We start from the raw sequence: 22,003 nt of genomic DNA on the forward strand, positions 1-22,003 counted from the left end.
AATATAATATATTATAGAAATTACTACTTTTATTTAACAAAGATGGTTTAAAATGAAGATAAAGACATTTATAATGTTACAAAATATTTCTATTTCAGATAAATTCTGTTCTGAACTTTCTATTCATCAAGGAAACCTGAAAAAATTAGACTCAGCTGTTTTCAACACAATAATAATAATAATAGTTTTTTTGAGCAGCAAATCAGAATATTAGAATGATTTCTGAAGGATCATGTGACACTGAAGACTGGAGTAATGATGTTAAAAATTCAGCTTTGATGACAGGAATAAATTTTACATTTTAAAATATATTCAAATAGAAAACATTTATTTTAAATAGTAAAAATATTTCAAAATTGTACTGTTTTTGCTGTACTTTGGATCAAATAAATGCAGGCTTGGTAAGCAGAAGAGGCTTCTTTAAAAACATTAAAAATCGTACTGTTCAAATACTTTTGACGGGTAGTATTAATAAAATCAAATAATACAGTAAAAATGAGTTTGTGTTGTGTTAAATTTCAGTCATTTTGACAGTCAAAGTTGACAAGCTCTCCGATGAGAAACAGCAGGATGGGATTCAGGCAGATCCTTTTTCTTTGCACCCTCTTTCCAGAATGCCAGCTGACCTGTGACTTTCAATGCATTTGGTGCCACAAAGATCTGAATGAACCTGCAAGCACAAGAAAAAAAAAAGCATTATTTTTCAAAGCAGTGTTTACAGAATTTGCCTCAACAGTCAAACTTGGTGCTGTATGCACTTTGATGTTAATAAAACCTTATATACTACATCTGAACACACCTACAAAGGAAGGTACATAATTAGTTGATGATCCATCACATTCAAATTATTAAAGCTCCACTTTTTACAATGCATTCTCAATCAGTAGAGCAAAGTGCTAGAATGCTGAATTAATGGGTTTGATTCCAGGGGCGGTTCTAGGGTGAGTGGATATCCGGGGCTCAGCCCAGAGACATTAATTTATGCATCAGAATACACGGGATACAAGTCAAATAAAACAGGCTATGCTGAAAAGTTACATTGGCTAAGTGGCTTAATTTTTTTTTTAAAGCGACAAGTGTAATTAATTATAATTTGCACTTACAAATTGCATAAATATTATGAAATTAATGTTTTAATGTTGTCACTTCCATTCTATTGAGATAAATAACGAAAAACATATACACCTGTAATTATGAAACAACGCAATATATTCGTACTAGACAAGTGTGAAATTAAAGTGTATAAAAAAATTATACTCTGAACCCCACGTGGATTTACACATGCTAAGAAAGTCAGTGTTAGGTTGTGTCCCGTGCTCCCCTACATTAAATACAATATAACTTGCTTTGGCTAAAAGCATCTGGCAAATGCATGAATGTAAATGCAATGTAAAACAAAATGTATTTTGGGTTACCTAATTCTGCATTTATGTAAAACGGACAGCTGGCTGTATGATGATTCTGCCTCATATTCAGGATCTTGTTTTTGCTTGGAGAAATCTCCTGTAACAGACAGTCACAACACCCTTTTAGTGTTACTATAGTTTATAATCAGAAAAAAAACTACCGTACAGTAATAAAAACATTTTGAATAAAATAAACATTTTTGGTAACACTTTACAATAAGGTGTCATTTGTTAACATGAACAAACGATGAACAATGCATTTATTACACTATTAATCTTTATTAATGTTAGTTAATGACAATACAGTTGTTGTTTATTCCATGTTAGTTCACAGTGCATTAACTAATGTTAACAAACACAACTTGTGATTTTAATAATGCATTAGTAAATGCTGAAATTAACATTAACTAAGCTTAATAAATGCTGTAGAAGCATTGTTCATTAATGTTTTTAACTAACGTTAATGTTAACCAATGAACCTTATTGTAAAGTGTTACCACATTTTTTATATTTATAAGCAAAACTTACTATATTAATATATTGCTAGCCCGTTCCTCTCTTTATAAAGTAAGTTAGTGGAGAACAGCAGCCCGTGGCTAATTTGGCTACTTTAGTAACATTAGATGAAAGCTCACCTGTTGTTACGACGGCAATCACAGGAAAAGACTCCAATACTCCTCCGATGCAGACGACATTACCACAAGATCACAAACTTGAAAATAAAATACAAAAGATGTACTTTACAGTGGTATTTCTTAACTCAGTTTTCCTCAGTGTTTCATGTTAGCTCACATTTTTATTTTACGTATCTCACTGAATAGGGACCATCTCTAAAGTTACATACAACATCGGTTCACACGTTTCTAACTTAAATAGCATTTGAAGAGAATTACACATCGAAACTATGGCATTCACAAGAAGAGGCTCCAAAATACACCTCCGACGTTGTCGACGAAATCTAGACTAGAAATTTGAAAAGAACAAACAAAAGAAGTACTAAAACAAAATACTGTTTAAAATCTCCACTGAATTGAAACAGTGGTAATGCACTTTACCTCAGTAACATTATTTCACGTTAGTTTATTGTTAAGGTTAAGTAAAGACTCGCCAGATTAACTAATTTGCATTAAAGGGCAGCAGAACCTACAAACGTGTTTCTCGGTTTAATAAGGTTTATTTTGACTAATATAGGTGAATTTACTCACCAGTGGATGTTATCACCGTTATGGCGGCGTTAATCCTGCCGTCAGTCATAAAAAAAAGGCCCAACTCCTGACATGAAAAACGACACGATGAATAATGTTAGTTTGCTGTTAACAAGTTAAAACATCTTAAAATATCTCAGTTTTGAATAAAACAGAAATAACATACTAACCTTTTGCAGTTAACAGTGCAAGGTGTCTCTTTTGTCCTTTTACCGCTGCTTCCACCAAACAGCAAACAAAATAAATCTCCCTTTCCATTGGTTAGTTTTTTGCGGGCAAGTTCACTACTGTAAATTTACAGTAGTTTACTGTAGTGACCATATATTTTCCCATAATCCTTTGCAGTTTACAGTAAAATACTGTATATACATTTTACAGTATCTTACTGTACACAATACAGTAAAATACTGTTCAAATTACAAAAATCGTTTACAGTGCGTGGATCATGCATGACAACCTGAATTTAATAAAATTTTGTTTCTTTTAATCTATCCTTAATCGACCCTCAGGTAAATGTCTGTGGTATTTACTGAATAGTCATGTTGTAGAAATCAGAATAATGAAAAATGTGACTGAAATGTGATTCTAGCTGAGGTTCAAAGGTACCTCAGTGACCCAAATATTTCACACACAGAAGATCCTCTGCATTTCTGGGTTATTCAAAAGGCTGTCTATCCACATCTTCATCTTGTCCTGGAATTTTAAGCACTCCTGCCCCCTCAGTCCTCTCTGAAAATATCCCCAAAGGCAGGGGAAGAGATGGTCCCCTTTAGACATTTTCTTATCTATAAGTAAATTTGCAACTACATGTCTACTCTTTTCAGAATCAAATTTGAAAATCCTCCTATTTGTTTATAAATGTTTACACAACCTTGCCCCTCGTTACTTATCGGAATTGCTGCATACTTATAACCCTACTATAGATTTAAGATCTGGTAATCAAAACATACTTATGGTTCCTTCCACAAGGTTGAAACGCAGAGGAGATACAGCTTTTTCTGTGATGGGCACTAGATTGTGGAACAGCCTGCCAGCACGCCTCAGAGCTACTCCATCTTTATCAGTTTTTAAATCTCTTTTGAAAACTCACTTGTTTTCTTTAGCTTTTGCAAGTTGATGTTGTTTGAATGTGTTTTTACCTTTGATCCTTATGTTGTACAGCACTTTGGTCAGTCTTGCGACTGTTTTAAATGTGCTTTATAAATAAAAGAACTAGAACTAGAACTTGATCATATCTGTATATATTTATATATTTATATTAATTTAAAATACAAGCTTAAAAATGATTAAACTAAAATAGCTCTTATAATGGATTAATGGTATAATTATGTAAATCACATAAAATAAATACAGTGAGGGAAAAAATTATTTGATCCCCTGCTGATTTTGTATGTTTGCCCACTGACAAAGAAATGATCAGTATATAATTTTAATGGTAGGTTTATTTTAACAGTGAGAGGCAGAATAACAACAACAACAACAAAAAAATTCAAAAAAAGTTATAAATTGATTTGCATTTTAATGAGTGAAATAAGTATTTGATCCCCTATCAATTAGCAAGATTTCTGGCTTCCAGGTGTCTTTTATACAGGTAAAGAGCTGAGATTAAAGAGAGTTGCTTTTTAAATCCCTTTAAGGTAGTGCTCCTAATCTCAGTTTGTTACCTGTATAAAAGACACCTGTCCACAGAAGCAATCAATCAATCAGATTCAAAACTCTCCACCGTGGACAAGACCAAAGAGCTGTCCGAGGATGTCAGGGACAAGATTGTAGACCTACACAAAGCTGGAATGGGCTACAAGACCATCGCCAAGCAGCTTGGTGAGGAGGAGACAAAAGTTGGTGCGATTATTCGCAAATGGAAGAAACACAAAATAACTGTCAATCTCCCTCGGTCTGGGGCTCCATGCAAGATCTCACCTCGTGGAGATTCAATGATCACGAGAACGGTGAGGAATCAGCCCAGAACTAAACGGGAGGATCTTGTCAATGATCTCAAGGCAGCTGGGACCATAGTCACCAAGAAAACAATTGGTAACACACTACGCCGTGAAGGACTGAAATCCTGCAGCGCCCGCAAGGTACTCCTGCTCAATAAAGCACATGTACAGCCCATCTGAAGTCTGCCAATGATTCAGAGGAGAACTGGGTGAAAGTGTTGTGGTCAGATGAGACCAAAATCCAGCTCTTTGGCATCAACTCAACTCGCCGTGTTTGGAGGAGGAGGAATGCTGTCTATGACCCCAAAAACACCATCCCCACCGTCAAACGTGGAAACATTATGCTTTGGGGGTGTTTTTCTGCTAAGGGTACAGGACAACTGCACCGCATCAAAGGGTCGTCTGACCTTGGTTTTGCCACCAAGTACTAAGTCATGTTTTGCATGGGTTCAAATACTTATTTCACTCATTAAAATGCAAATCAATTTATAACTTTTTTGAAATGCGTTTTTCTGAAATTTTTTTTTTTGTTGTTTTTGTTATTCTGTCTCTCACTGTTCAAATAAACCTAACATACCATTCAAATTATAGACTGATCATTTCTTTGTCAGTGGGAAAACATACAACTGTATAATAAATAATCATCATTAAAAGCCAGATGATTTTATCTTTAAATATGTTTTACTATGTTGTGCACTTTGGTGGAGTGACTTTATTGTGTCAGAGATGTGTCACTTTGCTCAAAGCCAGATTTCTAAACCAGAACATAACCTGCCCTGCAGTGGTTTAACTGTGGAGCGTAGGTTGCTATGTCAATGAAAATTGCTTAAAACAAAACCACTTTCATGGTGTCTTAAACCCGGAGTTTGCACAAACTAAATTAAAACTTACCTGGCTTGTTGCTAAACTGGCTTCATGGAATAGGCCTCAGAGGGTGTTTTGGTGGTGTGGAAAAACAAATTCAAATTCCTCACAAGTCTTAATTTATTATGATTTGCCAAAATACAGGGACCAAAGTGCCTTTTTCCACCTTTTGACCATAAGCTGTCACTAGTGTGCACTGTATTGAAAAGCTTTGAATAATCAACCAGTTCACCATAGAGTTAAAGGGACCAGTGAGCATGAGAGACTTCTTTCACAAACATTAATAACCAGTATTGACTGTTTTTTATAGGTAGTGTATGTTCATTTCAGCTTGCGTTCAGTGGACATTCGCTACCAAATCCTTGACTGGAATGAAACATGAGGGCTATAAATACATTTGAACTAATTAGTTCACCAAGTAACACCTGAAGGAAATTACTGCAGGAAACAGGAACATGAGGAGCAGGAAACGGTGAACAAGACTGAGGCAATGAACAAGAATGAACTTCAAAATAAAAGGCATGACACAATTAAGGTCATGAACTAAAAACATCAAACATAAAATCTAAGCACACGTGACAGTCATTGGTTTCAGGGTACAAAAGAGAGAGAAGAAGATGATTTTACACACTGCTGCAGGACTCTAAAAAATGCTCTCTGATCACTTGTAGATTTGCAAGTGTTTGATCCCCTAAATTATGCGACACTGATGTAACGCTCCATTTCTGCAGCTCAGCTCGGGCTTCTTCTGCTCTTTGAGAACATGAAACTGCTTGCTGACTTCTCAAAGGTTTTTCACCTGAACTTGGCGTAAAAATACCAGGAGGAAATTTGCCCTGGAACAAATGTAGTGGAATAACAGCATCTCTGATCATCAAACCATTCTCCAAATCTGACAGTCGTGTGACCTAAGGAATCTATTCAAAGAAAGTCATTATTCGTTGCATTAGACAAAAAGGATTTTCTCTTCAGCAATGCATTTGGACTAACACTGCAAGACATCACACACCCTGCTTAGTGATATTCTTTGAGAAGAGACCCATAAGTATTTCAATTACATAACTAAGGACTTGCTCAAGTTCATTAGGCTATGCTAAAGTAGATGTTATGCCAGTGTCAGATTTTTAAGGGATTATAAAACAGTCTAAATATAGCCTAGTTACACAAACTCCACCCACCATTGTCCAGTTTGGCCCGACAACATTACAAAAGAAACCTGTCTAGAAACAGCAAAAGTAGTGTTAAGATGAAGTGCATAGCTGTTTTTAATAAAAAAATCACTGTTTGGTGCCCCTGGGTGGATGAGATGATGAACCCCACGAGTTTGATATATATATATATATATATATATATATATTCAGATTTACTTCTATATTCATACTTATAAATATATATTCAGATTTACAGTTATATATTCAGACTTATAAGTATATATTAAGATTTACATCATATGTATTGCATATCATTATCTTATCATATCATATGTAAGATTTTTATATAATTATTTCCTGTTTGGCACCTCATATTTTATTATTTTATTTTATTATTAAGCCATGCAAATTTATAACATCACTGGGGCCCTCAGATGACAAGGTAATGGTGTTACAAGAAAATTAGAGTTAGAAAACATCGTTATTAATGATGTTATCATGTTCATTTTAAGAATGAACATAACTAGACTTTTAGAAACAAGAGACAGGAGGGACCATCTGTGGTTAGCTGAGCGCTTAAATTTTAATGTGATTTGTCAATCTTTGAAAGAGTTAAAGGTAAACTGCACTACATATTGAATATATACAGGGTTGCCTGGTCTGCTTAACAAAACCAGCCTCTCAAAAATAGCGTTTTGGGGGGAAATGGCTCAAAATTGAAATCCAGGGGCTTCCAGTATAAAAATAGCTCAATACAAAAAAACTTGACAACACTAGACATATCAAATTTAATTTCAAATGTACACATTTTCTCTTTTTTTGGCATAATCTGATATCATGGACAGATGCGGGCTGTTCCTTCATTATTTAAGCAGGTAAAGGGTTTGGAGTTGATTCTAAGTGTGCCATTTGCATTTGAAAGCTGTTGGTGTGAACCAAGATCATGCGGTCGGATGTCTCCATGCAAGTGAAACAGACAATTGTTAGGCTTCAAAAACGAAACAAATCCATCAGAGAGATAGCATGAACATTAGGAGCGGCCAAATCAACACTTCAAAAGAATGCATTGGTGAGCTCAGCAACATAAAAAGGCATGGACATCCATGGAGGACAACAGTGGTGGATGATCAGAGAATCCTCTCCATGGTAAAAGAAAAACCCTTTCACCTCATCCACCCAAAAGAAAAACCTCTCCAGGAGGTGGAAAATTAGACTTTGCAAAAAAAAAAAAAAAACCTTTTAAAAAAGCCAGACCACTTCTGGAAAAGCATTCCTTGGATGGCTAATATAATGATCATCCTGTACCAGAATGACAGGAAGAAAAAAATATGTAGAAGGCTTAGAACAGCTCATGATCCAAAGCATACAACATCATCTGTGAAACATGGAGCAGTGTGATGCATGAGCTGCATGGCTTCAGTGACACTGGGTTGTTTAGTGATGACGTGACAGAAGACAGAAGCAGCCGGAAGAATTCTGAAGTGTATAGAGATATACTCTCTGCCCAGATTCAGTCAAATGCAGCAAAGTTGATTGGACGGCGCTTTATAGTACAAATAGACAATGACCCAAAACATACAGCAAAAGCAACCCAGCAGTTTTTGAAGGTAAAAAGTGAAATATTTTGCAATGGCCAAAGTCAATATCTTGATCTCAACCCGATTGAGCTGCATTTCACCTGCTGAAGACGAAGCTAAAGGCAGAAAGATCCACAAACAAGCAACTACTGAAGTCAGCTGCAGTACGGGAAACCCAGCCTCTGGTGATGTCCATGAGTTCCAGAATTAAGGCAGTCATTGCCTGCAAAAGATTCTCAACAAAATATTAAAAATGAACATTTTATTTATGATTATATTTATTTGTCCAATTACATTTGAATCCCCCGGAAAATGGGGGGACTGTGTATAAAAATGGTTGTAATTCCTAAGTATTTTATGTTATATTGTTGTTCAACCTCATGAATTAAAGCTTAAAGTCTGAACTTCAATTTCATCTTGATTGTTTCATTTTAATTCTATTCTGGTGGCATACAGAGCCGAAATTATGTATCAGTGTCCAAATATATGTGGACCTAACTGTACATGCAGATTATCTTAACATTTCAAACATTAATAACAAAATATTTTAGGACGTCAACGTGCAATGAAGAGAAGGAGTCTTTAGAAGGAAATATTGTTAGAGCGGCCGCTTTGATCCTCGACACTTCATCATGACATCACCATCGTCCTGTCAATGGACGCGCGCACAAAACAATCCCCAGGATTGCTTGAATCGCGCGGTCACACGCGCTCAAGGAGCATTTGTCATCAGTGAAGAAGAGACAGAACTGTATCAAGTTGACAGAGAGGCAGAGTCATCGCTTCTTCTACCTACTGAAGCTTTTACTTGCGTGTAATCATGGATGCGTCCCTCTTTCAGTTCTTCATAGAGGAATTCGGCGACACTAACTGTACTCTTATGGATGCTTTTCAGGACACTTTATATGAGAATTCGTCTTTCGCGTCGATGAGTGTCGACGGTGGGATTACCTTCTCTGTTAGCGCATTTGTTTTATTCAGCTCTTATAATGCACATTAACCAACACCGGTTGTATTTTCCTCTAAGGTCTCTATTGTAACGCCACCACGGATGAAATCGGAACTTGCTGGCCAAGAAGCAACTCTGGACGGATAATTGAGCGACCCTGTCCAGAGTACATTAACGGCGTCAAATACAACACCACTAGTAAGTGGCTCCTATCTGCTTTCTATTCATTAAAAACGTCCGAGGATAAGGTTTGAGCGACCCTTTGCATTTATGTGCATAACCTATATATCTGCGGGTCAGTCCTTCAGTCAAAGTTAAAATATATATAGAAAAATTTGCTCTGCAAAGTGAGTAGATAGATAGATAGATAGATAGATAGACAGATATATAGATATAAATAGATATTTTATCATTTCTGTTAGAACATTTCACAGCTTATAAGATTTAAAGGACATGTATAGCCTTTGGTATTTTTCCTCTCAAAGCTAGTTTTACAATGGTTATAAATACAAATGACATGATATTAATAATTTAGCCAATTGTTTGCTCACCAATTGTGCATCTGCAGACAATGTTATCTGCCCTGCCACATGTTCTTTGAATTAATGTGTGAAATGAAGCTGGACAGCGAAGTTCTCTTAACACACACACACACACACACACACACACACACACTGCATTGCATCCATGCTGACACTCAGTCACAGTGATGCAAGGATAACTTATTTTATCTGAATAAATATGCCTTAAAATAACATGACATGTTACTGAGTTGGATGGAAACTGTATACGTTTTGCATATTTATCATATTGTCTGTTTTCTGAAACACAGGAAATGTGGAAAACACTTCTTATAATTTGAAACAGTGAATACATTCATTCATTAAATTCCACGCGATGGTAGACAATACAGTGGTAAAATCTAACATAAGGTGTGTTTAAAGAGCATTTATTGTGTGTTAACTTGTACCTTACATACGGCGACTGTTTTACTTGATGTTGATTATATTTCATAGTTAATAATTTTTTAAAAACATTAATTCGGTATTTGACATAAATGGACAGCACACTATAAAGTATGTCCTCATAAATCAGCAACAAATGCCACTGCAAAATGCCAAATTGTAGGAGGCATATTTATTATCCCTTAATAAAAAAACAATACTTTCTGATTGTATATACATGATTATGTAATTGTCATAATTATGTAATCATGACCTCATGATGTTCAGATCTTGAAACATTAGTTCAGAAGACATGGAGCAGACATGCAGTATTGAATACAGTATGATCTATGTGTAATCTCTCTCCAGCTGCAGTTGGTTTTATCATTGCATTTTAATATGATTTATGATAAAATCACTGCATGCATATAAATGTAGATTTTCCAAATGTCTCTTATCTGCTGGCGGTTATGATCACAAATCAGTGCTTAGCGATTTCCTCCTGTGAGCTTGCACAGCGTGTAACTTTGTTCAGTGTATTGATGTGACTTTCACATTAGAGGATAATACAGGGCTCCTGGGCAAATTTAAGCCTTTCACTGCTGAGCGCCGAATGTGTATTTTAAATAGTAAAATATATCTCTGTTTGCTCATAGTGACCTGATGGTGCCTCCTTTCTGTGGTTTATAATTAGGTTTATTATGTGTTTCATTCACAAAGGTCAGCACTGTTTGTTTACCATAGTTAATGTCACAGACGTTTGTTTAAAAAGAGATTTTATGCTCATTTATAGCAATCATGGCATCAGTAATTCATCAAATGACGGAGAAGTGTGTTATAACCAATAGATAATGTGTTTGCAGCTTTACCTGATTTACATTATTGCTTTAGTGTAGTGAGTGCTAAAACAACACATACAGCACATGCAACTAAACAGTGCTATCACAGTGAGTACAATGGATTACAAGAAAATTCTCAGCTGAATGCATTACATAATTATGGACACATTATTGAATTTGGTGAATCTAGAAGTTGTTTATCAAAGAAATCATATTTGCTTTCTCAGACTTAACTTAAATCGATGAGACAAACCTAACTTGAAGGATTATTTATAGCTTGCATCGAAGTTATGTGTAATAGCATGGTGTCACTGAACTCTTCTGCTGTGCAGAGCTGCTGCCCAAGGCACTTCGCCTATAGCAGTCGTGTCTAAACCCTCCTGTTGGCAAGAACCATCCAGCTGTCTGGTGCTGTCTCTCCAAGTAATCCATTTTAAGGCACAGATACTCAGTGCTGGTATCTCCCTCTGCTTCACAGGGTAACACTTTATAATAAAGTTCACTTAAAATGGTTTCATTATTGATGAAATAATCAGTTACTAAACATAATAGAAATTTGTAGATAATTTGTAAGTGATATGTTAAGATGTCACAAATGTGCTGTAAGTAATCTAAAAATGTTGTAAATCATCAAATGATCATAAATCATTAGTAAATGATTAATGATTAGTTATTTATTGATGTATTCTGAACCACTCATTTTACACATTTGTTGTAGTATCAATATCTCAATACACTTTGGTTGATAATGAACAAATTATAAACAAATCACTAGTAAATGACCAGTCTATAATATGTTGATGTACTGTATCATACTTATAAATTAGCCCATTAAAATGACAAAAATGCAATCAAATAGTAAAAAAATAAAAATTATAATTCCTGTAGCTCAACCAGTAAAGCATGGCGCTAGGCAAGGCCAAGATCATGATTAAAGTATTGAATGTATGATGGAAAATGTCAAATCTCAAATAAAAGCATTTTTTTTTTCATCAAAATGTTCAGTTTAAAAATACTGAAAACATATTTTAAAAAGGAAAGATTCTGAAAACTTTATGATATGATTGATATTTTTTATATACAATGGTTTCCTTAAATATGAGTATAAATATGATTATCACAACTTAAATTATATTAACGATATCTGATGCTTTAGAGCAGAATAAAAAAAAAAAAAAAAAAACAATGTGCCTTTTACCCTATAGTGCCCTTTTAGCCTTGATGTACCTTAAATGTGTCTTTGCTTTGTATATATTGAAAATTATATGTATATATATATATATATATATATATATATACACACAGTATCTCACAGAAGTGAGAACACCCCTCACATTTTTGTAAATATTTTATTATATCTGATTTTCTTATACACTGAAGAAATGACACTTTGCTACAATGTAAAGTAGTGAGTGTACAGCTTGTATAACAGTGTAAATTTGCTGTCCCCTCAAAATAACTCAACACACAGCCATTAATGTCTAAACCGCTGGCCACAAAAGTGAGTACACCTCTAAGTGAAAATGTTCAAATTGAGCCCAAAGTGTCAATATTTTGTGTGGCCACCATTATTTTCCAGCACTGCCTTAAGCCTCTTGGGCATGGAGTTCACCAGAGCTTCACAGGTTGCCACTGGAGTCCTCTTCCACTCCTCGACATCACAGAGCTGGTGGATGTTAGAGACCTTGCGCTCCTCCACCTTCCGTTTGAGGATGCCCCACAGATGCTCAATAGGTGTAGGTCTGGAGACATGCTTGGCCAGTCCATCACCTTTACCCTCAGCTTCTTTAGCAAGGCAGTGGTCGTCTTGGAGGTGTGTTTGGGGTCATTATCATGTTGGAATACTGCCCTGCAACCCAGTCTCTGCTTCAGTATGTCACAGTACATGTTGGCATTCATGGTTCCCTCAGTGAACTGTAGTTCCCCAGTGCCGGCAGCACTCATGCAGCCCCAGACCATGACACTCCCACCACCATGCTTGACTGTAGGCAAGACACACTTGTCTTTGCACTCCTCACCTGGTTGCCGCCACACACGCTTGACACCATCTGAACCAAATAAGTTTATCTTGGTCTCATCAGACCACAGGACATGGTTCCAGTAATCAATGTCCTTAGTCTGCTTGTCTTCAGCAAACTGTTTGCGGGCTTTCTTGTGCATCATCTTTAGAAGAGGCTTCCTTCTGGGACGACAGCCATGCAGACCAATTTGATGCCGTGTGCGGCGTATGGTCTGAGCACTGGCAGGCTGACCCCCCCACCCCTTCAACCCCTGCAGCAATGCTGGCAGCACTCATACGTCTATTTCCCAAACACAACCTCTGGATATGACGCTGAGCATGTGCACTCAACTTCTTTGGTCGACCATGGCGAGGCCTGTTCTGAGTGGAACCTGTCCTGTTAAACCACTGTATGGTTTTGGCCACCGTGCTGCAGCTCAGTTTCAGGGTCTTGGCAATCTTCTTATAGCCTACGCCATCTTTATGTAGAGCAACAATTCTTTTTTTCAGATCCTCAGAGAGTTCTTTGCCATGAGGTGCCATGTTGAACTTCCAGTGACCAGTATGAGAGAGTGAGAGAGATAACACCAAATTTAACACACCTGCTCCCCATTCACACCTGAGACCTTGTAACACTAACGAGTCACATGACAGCGGGGAGAGAAAATGGCTAATTGGGCCCAATTTGAACATTTTCACTTAGGGGTGTACTCACTTTTGTGGCCAGCGGTTTTGACATTAATGGCTGTGTGTTGAGGTATTTTGAGGGGACAGCAAATTTACACTGTTATACAAGCTGTACACTCACTACTTTACATTGTAGCAAAGTGTCATTTCTTCAGTGTTGTCACATGAAAAGATATAATAAAATATTTACAAAAATGTGAGGGGTGTACTCACTTCTGTGAGATACTGTATATACATACATTTTATATATATATATATATATATATATATATGTATTGTAACGGTCTAAACCAGTGGTTCTCAACTGGTTTGGCCTTGGGACCCACGGTTTCCCATGGTCATCAAGCCGTCACCCACTTACCATCTATATATATATATATATATATATATATATATATGTATATGTGTGTGTGTGTATATGTGTTAAAAAAACAAACAAAAAAACAAAGCCAATTTATTTCACAAAAATTAAGTTAAGACTGTTAAGAATATGATTAATTCTGAATAAACAGCCTGTAAGTTAAGGCTATTAAATAGCAGGCCTAAACTAGTTTTTGTTAATACAATTAAGTTGATTTGAGCCACCACAGTCATTTAAACATACACAAAATGACATAAAGTGAAAATAACATTGTATTTTTGGGTTATGGAAACAACAGTTACCATGGTGAATATAGACGGTTTCAACGGCAACAACATAAACAAACGTTACTGTGCATGCGCGCTTTTGTGGCCCTAACTTAACTTCCGGTAGACATCCAAATACAATCAGTAACAACAGCTAAGTCCCTCTAGAGTAGATTATGTTTTGATAACAAGCAAAATATGTTTGCTGCGTAAATCAGACGGACTGAGATGCAGCGATAACTACTTGGACGGATTTATTAAAAATGCAAATTCATTCTCTGCCAGCAGGAGGAAAAGCGGGAGAACTAGAGGTTTCCCCGGAAACGGCTGTTGGGCTGTACGTTACACAAAGCAGCGCTGAGCTTACAAACGCTGCTTTATCAGGCATATAACATGCAAGAAGAAATGAAAATGACATCGAACATTTTCTAAAGACCGTGTTCCTTCAGAAATACAGTGATATAAAAACACCTGCGCCTCGTTTTGATTTTTAAACGTGCATTACGTTTATTCAACGAAGCCTTTTGGAAAATCGGTCAGTTTTGATATCGTGGGGGGTCGCCACAAATCAATAAATGTATGTGAAACACATCCCACAGCACAACAACCTGAGCCCAACTTTATTACTCATCACTTTAACTTTAACTGTATTTGTAGCCGGCGCCACTAACAGGACCGATAAACAAACATAGACCGGAAGTTAACTCTGGTCCAGGCGCGTGCGCCTGATGAAACCGTCTATACAATTGACCTTATGCACGGTTACTTCCTGGTTGTAGATAAGCCAGCTCAGTCATTTCCGGTCAAGTGTACTGTGCAGTAAGAAGAGCGTCCTTTACTCGGTTTCTCTACATAATCCATTCACATTTAGGAGAAAAGTTTTGTTTGTCTAAGATGACCAAACTTCTACATATTCCGTTTCAGGAATGACAAAATGCGAATGTTAAACTTACGCGAGGGAATCCGTTAAATCATGCTGCGAGTCATTGCTATGATTGACAGCGGCGACGGAATGAATCACCTGACGAGCCGATGTCAAAATAAAGCTGTGCATTAAGTGATTCAGACTAAATTCAGACTAACAAAACTACAGGTCTGTGTTGGATAAAACTTAAACGATGTAGCCTAGTTATTTAAATTAAATCTAAACATTTCAAAATACTGAATGCATTATTTATTTGTTATACCAACTTATTTAATTTGTATTTGACTGTGAATTTGTGACTTCCTGCACTTGCTATAGCCTACTTTATACTTCAGTGCGACAAAGTACTAAATTTGTTATAATATTTATTTTATAATAAATCAAAAGACGTGAAAAACTAAGTTGAAATGGCAGCTGCAGCCAATGAGTGATCCTCTACTGCCATCTCTTGGTTATAACGGTAATTTCATTTTCATCTTAAAAAGTCTATTTTTCGCCGAGACACGTTTTTAGCATATTTCTTCATGTCATCTTCATGAATGAAAGCTGAACCTTTAATAATGGGAATTTTACCACACAGAAATGAGAAACCATAAATGGCTTAAAATTTTATAAGATTTTAAAAATGTGTTCATGGCTTTGAAGGTAAGATATTGATTAATCGAGAATACCATTACGTCGTTTAAGAGATTAATCTAACTGCCTATGATAGTGTTTATTTGTCAGCATTTAAATGCACAGTTATACTGACGTGGGTACTTTCCTGGACTCTGCATATAAAATTATATGTTCTTTAATAACATGAAACTGTATGTTAATTCCACAATCATTATTTACAATGTTGCAATTATTTTGTTTCTCAGTTTCTGGTAAGAATGAGGCAGGAGATGTTTCTGTGAGAGTCTCTACCTATATAGCACATATAAAATGAGCTTCACCGGAAGATTACGAGCTGGCTTATCTTTATCCGGAAGTTCTAAATAGCGCTCTGTGCATATGGTCAATACTAACATGAACTGTTAATGAAACGTGGAACATGCTCCTGAATAGAATGAATATCATACCTTCATGCAAATTCTTCTCAGCTAACACAGGCAGTACCAGTTATATTTCACGCGTTGCATGTTCGTAGTTTCTGCGCTTTAGTGAATTGATACACAGCGCGGTGCCGCGTTCGCGCGTTCTGTGCGCACTATGAGCACAGTATATAACGTCTCACAAGACTGGATAGTTCGTTTTTCTGAGGTGAGAGACTTTTTATTTCATGTTAAGAAAATAAGGACAGAATAATGACACTGACATTAAGCCTGTCAACATCTCATCTGACCGCAGCGCGTTTTTCTCAGCCACTCTTTACTTAAACTGCATCTGACAGAAGTGTCAACAGCTTTCATTCACGTCTTTTAAAATAAAAGTCTCGCATCAGAAAAACATTATAATTATGTTTTTTGTAGTTGATGTCGTTTATTTGGCCGTACACTCCGCGACCCACTCAGAACGGTCTCACGACCCACCAGTTGAGAAACACTGGTCTAAACGTTACCTGTTTTTTTATTATTGTATTTTCACTGGCTATTGCTTAAGTCGAGGTATCTGGTTGAAGGGTAATACCACTAGGAGCCGCTTGAGGGTTACCGTGGTTACCGGATATAAGCCTGGTCACCAAAGAGCAAGTTAGTTTGTTTGGTTGAGGGAAACCTCTTGGTTGAACTAATGCTACCTGCCTACATATTTTAAAGGGGTGGTTTACTGCGATTTCACTTTTTTCATTTTAAATAGTGTGTAATGTTGCTGTTGGTGCATGAACAGTATCTGCAAAGTTGCTGCGCTGAAAGTTCAACGTAAGCGGAGATATCGTCTTTTAAAAATCAGGAAGTTTAATGCCTACAAAAACGACTCATACGGGACTACAACGAGATACTTCCCGGGTTGCATACGTAAAAAACACATAAATTTGCATCAACCCCTCCCTCCGGAACATGCCAAAGAGGGGGCAAGGCCATGTTCTGCGGCTTTGTAGAAGAGGAAGAGTTATAGTGGAGAGTTGTAGTCATGCCGTCGAAACAGTGTTATTTTCACCCAGCTGTCAGGTCTTCTGTGTTCGGGCTTCCTACGGACGCTGTAGTTCGTCAACAATGGTTAAAATTTATGTTTGATTATGTTCCTGACAATTACAGTCGTAATTCAGCTCTCTGTGCCGCGCATTTTACGGAAGACAGCTTCCAGAATCTACACGAGTTCAATGCCGGATTCACACAGAAACTATTACTAAAACATGGAGCAGTTCCAACTTTAAAACCAGAGGCAGCAGTTGTTGGGCCACAACCTGTAAGTAAGATTTCATAATTTTAAATGTATTTGCATGTATAATTTCAGACGTAATGTTTTAGTTTTATCAAGGTCATAAACAAATGCCAACGCTGGCTTTAGTAGCCAGTTAGTTAAATGCTATTTCGTGTGTCTATGACAAACACGTACAAACATTTTGGACCCGAATTTGTAATTATGTACTAATTTTGTAAATGTATTTTCCATGTATACTTTATGACGTAATTTTTCGATTTGATCAAGAGTGTAAACACAAGCCAACGCTGTTTGGTTATAGTAGCCAGTTAGTTCGATGCTATTTTGTGTGTATAAGACAAACGTGTGCGAACTTCAAAAAATGATATGTAATCACAACAGCAAACTTCCATTCAGAAATGTTTGTAAGAGCCGTGCTTGCAGAAGTTCTGCTTGACTCTCTTCATTACCGCTTTCTGGGTCTGATTCTGGCTCAAACTGAGACGGCAATATTGACACCATTATTTACATTTGACCGGAGCACATGCAACAGTCGCCCCGTGAAGGTAATGGGCGTGAAGTTTCCGGACAATGTGCAGTACACAGTTTAGCCAATCACAACACACCGGCCCAACTAACCAATCTGAGCCCATTGCCTGTTTCTGAGGGAGTGGTTTCAGAGAATCAGGAAGTCAACCGGTCGTTCAAATGACAGAGGAGAAAGCGGCTTACAATAAAGGTGAAATATATGAAAAATAAGGCATTTTTTAACAAACGAAACACGAAGACATGTTATATTGCACCCCATAAACACAATCAAGCAAAGAAAAAAAGCAGTAAACCACCCCTTTAAGTCCTGTTTTGAGAACTCGTAGAGTTTACGCTCAAACGTGAGTATTGGCTGACCTTGATAATGACTTGGTGTATTTGTATGCATAATGACTGATGTTAGCTATTTTACTTTCTTTTGTAGAAAGGACTTTTCATCTTGTATATCAGCTCATTTATATCACTATTGGACTATACTTCTTTTGTTGTTTTCATTGTGTTCATTATATGAGCACCATTTGGATTCACTGCACGTCTCTGGGAAGAGGATGTATGAATCTGTGAATCTGTGTATCAGCATGCTGTAGTGAGGCTACGGCACATGGCTTGATTCAGCGCGGCTTTGAGGTTAACGGGTCTCTGAACGCCATTGACTATCTTCTCTTCTTCCTTATTGGATTATATCATTGCATCGCTCTCAAATAACCTTGTGGATTTATACTCATCTCATCACCATCATCACTTTCAGTTCATCTAAAGTCTGGACATTGTTGATAAGTTTCATTTATTACATTGATTCATTTACACAGAGACAAAGACTGCTTGTTTGTTCATATTCTTTAATTATTATTTAAATTGTTTTTTTTTGTGGTAATTATATAAATGTGCACTTGTGGGAATAAAATAGAAAAAAGAATATTTGTTGGTGAAGTGGTTTTATCTTTCAGTACCGATCGAATTTCTGTTGAACCCCCTCAGAGTAACATATTAAAGAAAAGGAGGTGTTGCTATATATATATATATATAAGTAATGTATTACAATTTTTTTCACCTCGATGGCTGCATGAATAAATGTTCGACTCGACCATTGTCTGATTCATGAACAAAATGATTCTTTTGAATAATCTGTTAAAAGAACCGATTCAAGTATACAGTTTAAATCAGATGGATGAAATGCTCACAGGACAGAATACATTAGAAAGTTTGGAGACCAGATCTGATTTTGAATGGGAACTTATCATTATTTTGATCTCTTTCCTTTATTTAATACTAAAGTTTTATTTAAATACATCTCACATTTGCCATCCTCCTCCAGCACTCTTTAAGCCCTCCACACACCTGTTTCAAATTGACTGGTTTGGAATTGAATGTCTTTTGCCTCCTCATTCATCTGTTAAACAAATAACTATTGAACTGCATGGTTTGGGCTCTGTTGTTATCAAATGTACATTGACACCTAGCTCTAATGGTATTTAATATTTAAGTTATTGCTCTGTTAGATGGCTTGGTCATGGTTGGTCACTTTCAGTTAGTGTCACATAGTTTACTTGCCTGCCTTTGGAAAGGTGGTCTGTTTGTGGTTTAACTTCTGTAAATTGCAACACAATGGAAACAAGCCGCAACACAATGAAATTAGCCCAACACAATGAAATTAGCCCAACATAACGGAAGCGAGGCACAACAGAACGAAATTAGCACAACGTGACGGAAACAAGCCGCAAAACACAACGAAATTAGCACAATACAACGGAAACAAGCTGCAACACAATGAAATTAGCACAAAAAAATTAAATTAGTTCAATATGTTGTATTGTGGCGATTTCTTTTCTGCTGTGGGGATTTTGTTGTATTGTGCACTACTGGGCCACTGTACCGAAGAGTCTTTAGTTTGATCAGATTTATAAAAGAAAGATACAGCTTTACACTTCTCTCCGAAAACCATCAAGCTCCTGGAGGCGTGCCGTGGGGGGAGCTAAAGAGTCATGAGAACAAGCAGCTTTTGCGTAGCGATTGTCTGCAAGCTGTATAATATCGACTTAAAACAGGAACTAAAACTTTATTGACTTAAATTTTATTTAATTTGTTTATAAAACATTCGTCACAGAAATGCCGGGAACAAACAAACACACTTGCATCCACCGTTCCCTTAATACTGGGTTCTTTGGGAAGGTGAACATGGTTATATATCCTTCACAACCAAAAACATACTTCTTTGGTGACGTTGTTGATTTTGCTGTCAAAAACAAAATGACAAGTCCCAGTACTTGGAGGAGCAAGTCCTGTGCAGCGCTGCTGATGACTTCTGTACGGGGTCATACTCAAAAAAAAAAACTTTCTGAAACTTATACAAACCTCAAAGGAGTGTATTTGGCACATAAATACTCTGTCATACGTCCAACTCATATGACTTAAATCATGGTTAGCATGAGAATCCAACACTTTAACACTGTAAATAAGTCAGAATGCATGAAATAACATTAGACATCCCCTTTAAAAAGTGTGTGAGAACATGCAGTTCATCTCACCTTATTTTATGGATCTGCATCTCAGTAACAGGATTAAAATAACAGTGACTATTAAGATGTAAACAACTGTAAAGTATTATTATGTAGTTTCTCTTAAAAAAAAAGCAGTTTGCTTATTCAATGCCAACATGAGCACCATCTACAGTATGTAATTCATAAGTAATCTGTAAGACATTTTATTCCAGTGATTGAGGAACCAGAGTTATAGCAACAAGCTAAACTTGTTTGCAATAAAAGCTCTTGCTGTTTTTTAGCACACAATATATACGAATCAAACTTCTTATTCTCTTTACTGTATTTTCTTTAGTTGTACTCATCCAGTTTAAGCCAGGGCCTGTATTCACAAAACATCTTAAGGCTAAAAGTAGCTCATAACTCGCCAATTTAGGAGAAAATATTAAAAATAATTGGCGTATCAGTCTAAATTTAGCACTCATAAATTTTTGCACTACAACTAGCTCCTAAATCTGTGAAACGTTAGGAGTAGTTAAGAGGACTCCTAAGTCACTAAGACCAAACCACAAACTATCCTAAAATGGCATTAGCCGGCAATCTGCCTCAGAAAGGACATTTTTTTATTTTTCTTTGTTTGAATTTGGCAATTAACATTTTTATTTTTAAACCTTTATTTGAATATGGCAACATGCTATCATGCTCTACAATACTTCTATGAATGAATCTCTGACAGAGACTCCTCCCCTATCAGCCAATCACTGTGTGCATAGTTAGTTAGCATGCTGACATCATCCATAGCAATGAGGTCGCCCCGCCCTTACTCTTAGCTTAAAAACACGCAGGTTGCCAGATTAACCACACCAAAAGGAACGAGCGCACATGCCGATGAATTAAATGAAATACGCTGTGTTTTCCACCAACTGGCAACCCGGGGTGCCGAAATACAATTGGGTGAACTGGCAGGGGGCGGTTTTCACAAACCATAACAAACACAGACATTCTGGGCCAGAATGCACATTTTCAAAGGAGAATTACTGACTGTAGCATTGTTTTTCAGATAAACAAGTATGTTAACTTAGCATGTTTCTTAAATATCTGCAAACATATTATGGTATTTTTATGCTTTAGTAGAGTCAAAATCCTACATACAGCACCTTTAAGACTTCTCTCTATTCCTTAGTAAAAGTTTGGCTTAGCAACTCTGTAAATAGGTTTTAAGAGAAAACTCTTAGCTAAAAACTTTTACTGCTATTTAGGAGAAATAAGATCAAATGGTTTGTGAATATGGGCTCAGGAGCGCATCCAATTTATGATCAGTATTTATTTCATTTACGATTGGTGATTTTAATAAATGTAATATAGAAGCCCAAACTTATTTAAATATTCATCTTCAATTTTCTTTTCATTATATAAGTTGAAAGCCATCTTTTCAAGGCTAACTTCAATTTTCAGCTTTCTTTTCAAGGCATTTGAGCAACCTTTCAGAATGAACAACCAGACAGTACAAGACTTGTTTTGTGATGCCTGCATTTGAGGAAAGACTGCCAAGATTTTAAAATGATGACTTATCCTCTGTTG

At 36.5% G+C, this 22,003-nt stretch overlaps 1 protein-coding gene and 1 long non-coding RNA gene across 3 annotated transcripts in view; one reads left to right on the forward strand and one right to left on the reverse strand.

Annotated features, from left to right (window-relative positions):
- Positions 1 to 398: 398 nt before the first annotated feature.
- On the reverse strand, positions 399 to 2,679 carry LOC131529337 (uncharacterized). The gene is made up of 4 exons (XR_009268066.1): positions 2,612 to 2,679; positions 2,042 to 2,118; positions 1,416 to 1,503; positions 399 to 670 (listed from the first exon to the last, which is right to left on the reverse strand). It is a non-coding gene; the product is annotated as an uncharacterized LOC131529337 (long non-coding RNA).
- Positions 2,680 to 8,644: 5,965 nt separating this feature from the next.
- Positions 8,645 to 22,003, forward strand: part of LOC131550949 (corticotropin-releasing factor receptor 2) — a 105,345-nt gene continuing 91,986 nt past the window's right edge. For both annotated transcript variants that reach the window (XM_058793487.1, XM_058793496.1), the window contains exons 1-2: positions 8,645 to 9,084; positions 9,171 to 9,290. In XM_058793487.1, the coding sequence (XP_058649470.1) occupies positions 8,964 to 9,084; positions 9,171 to 9,290 (241 nt within the window). In that variant the 5' untranslated portion in view covers positions 8,645 to 8,963. The remainder of the gene's footprint in view (positions 9,085 to 9,170; positions 9,291 to 22,003) is intronic.

The sequence above is a fragment of the Onychostoma macrolepis genome, chromosome 02 (assembly GCF_012432095.1).
Source record: "Onychostoma macrolepis isolate SWU-2019 chromosome 02, ASM1243209v1, whole genome shotgun sequence".
NCBI classification, from domain to species: domain Eukaryota; kingdom Metazoa; phylum Chordata; class Actinopteri; order Cypriniformes; family Cyprinidae; genus Onychostoma; species Onychostoma macrolepis.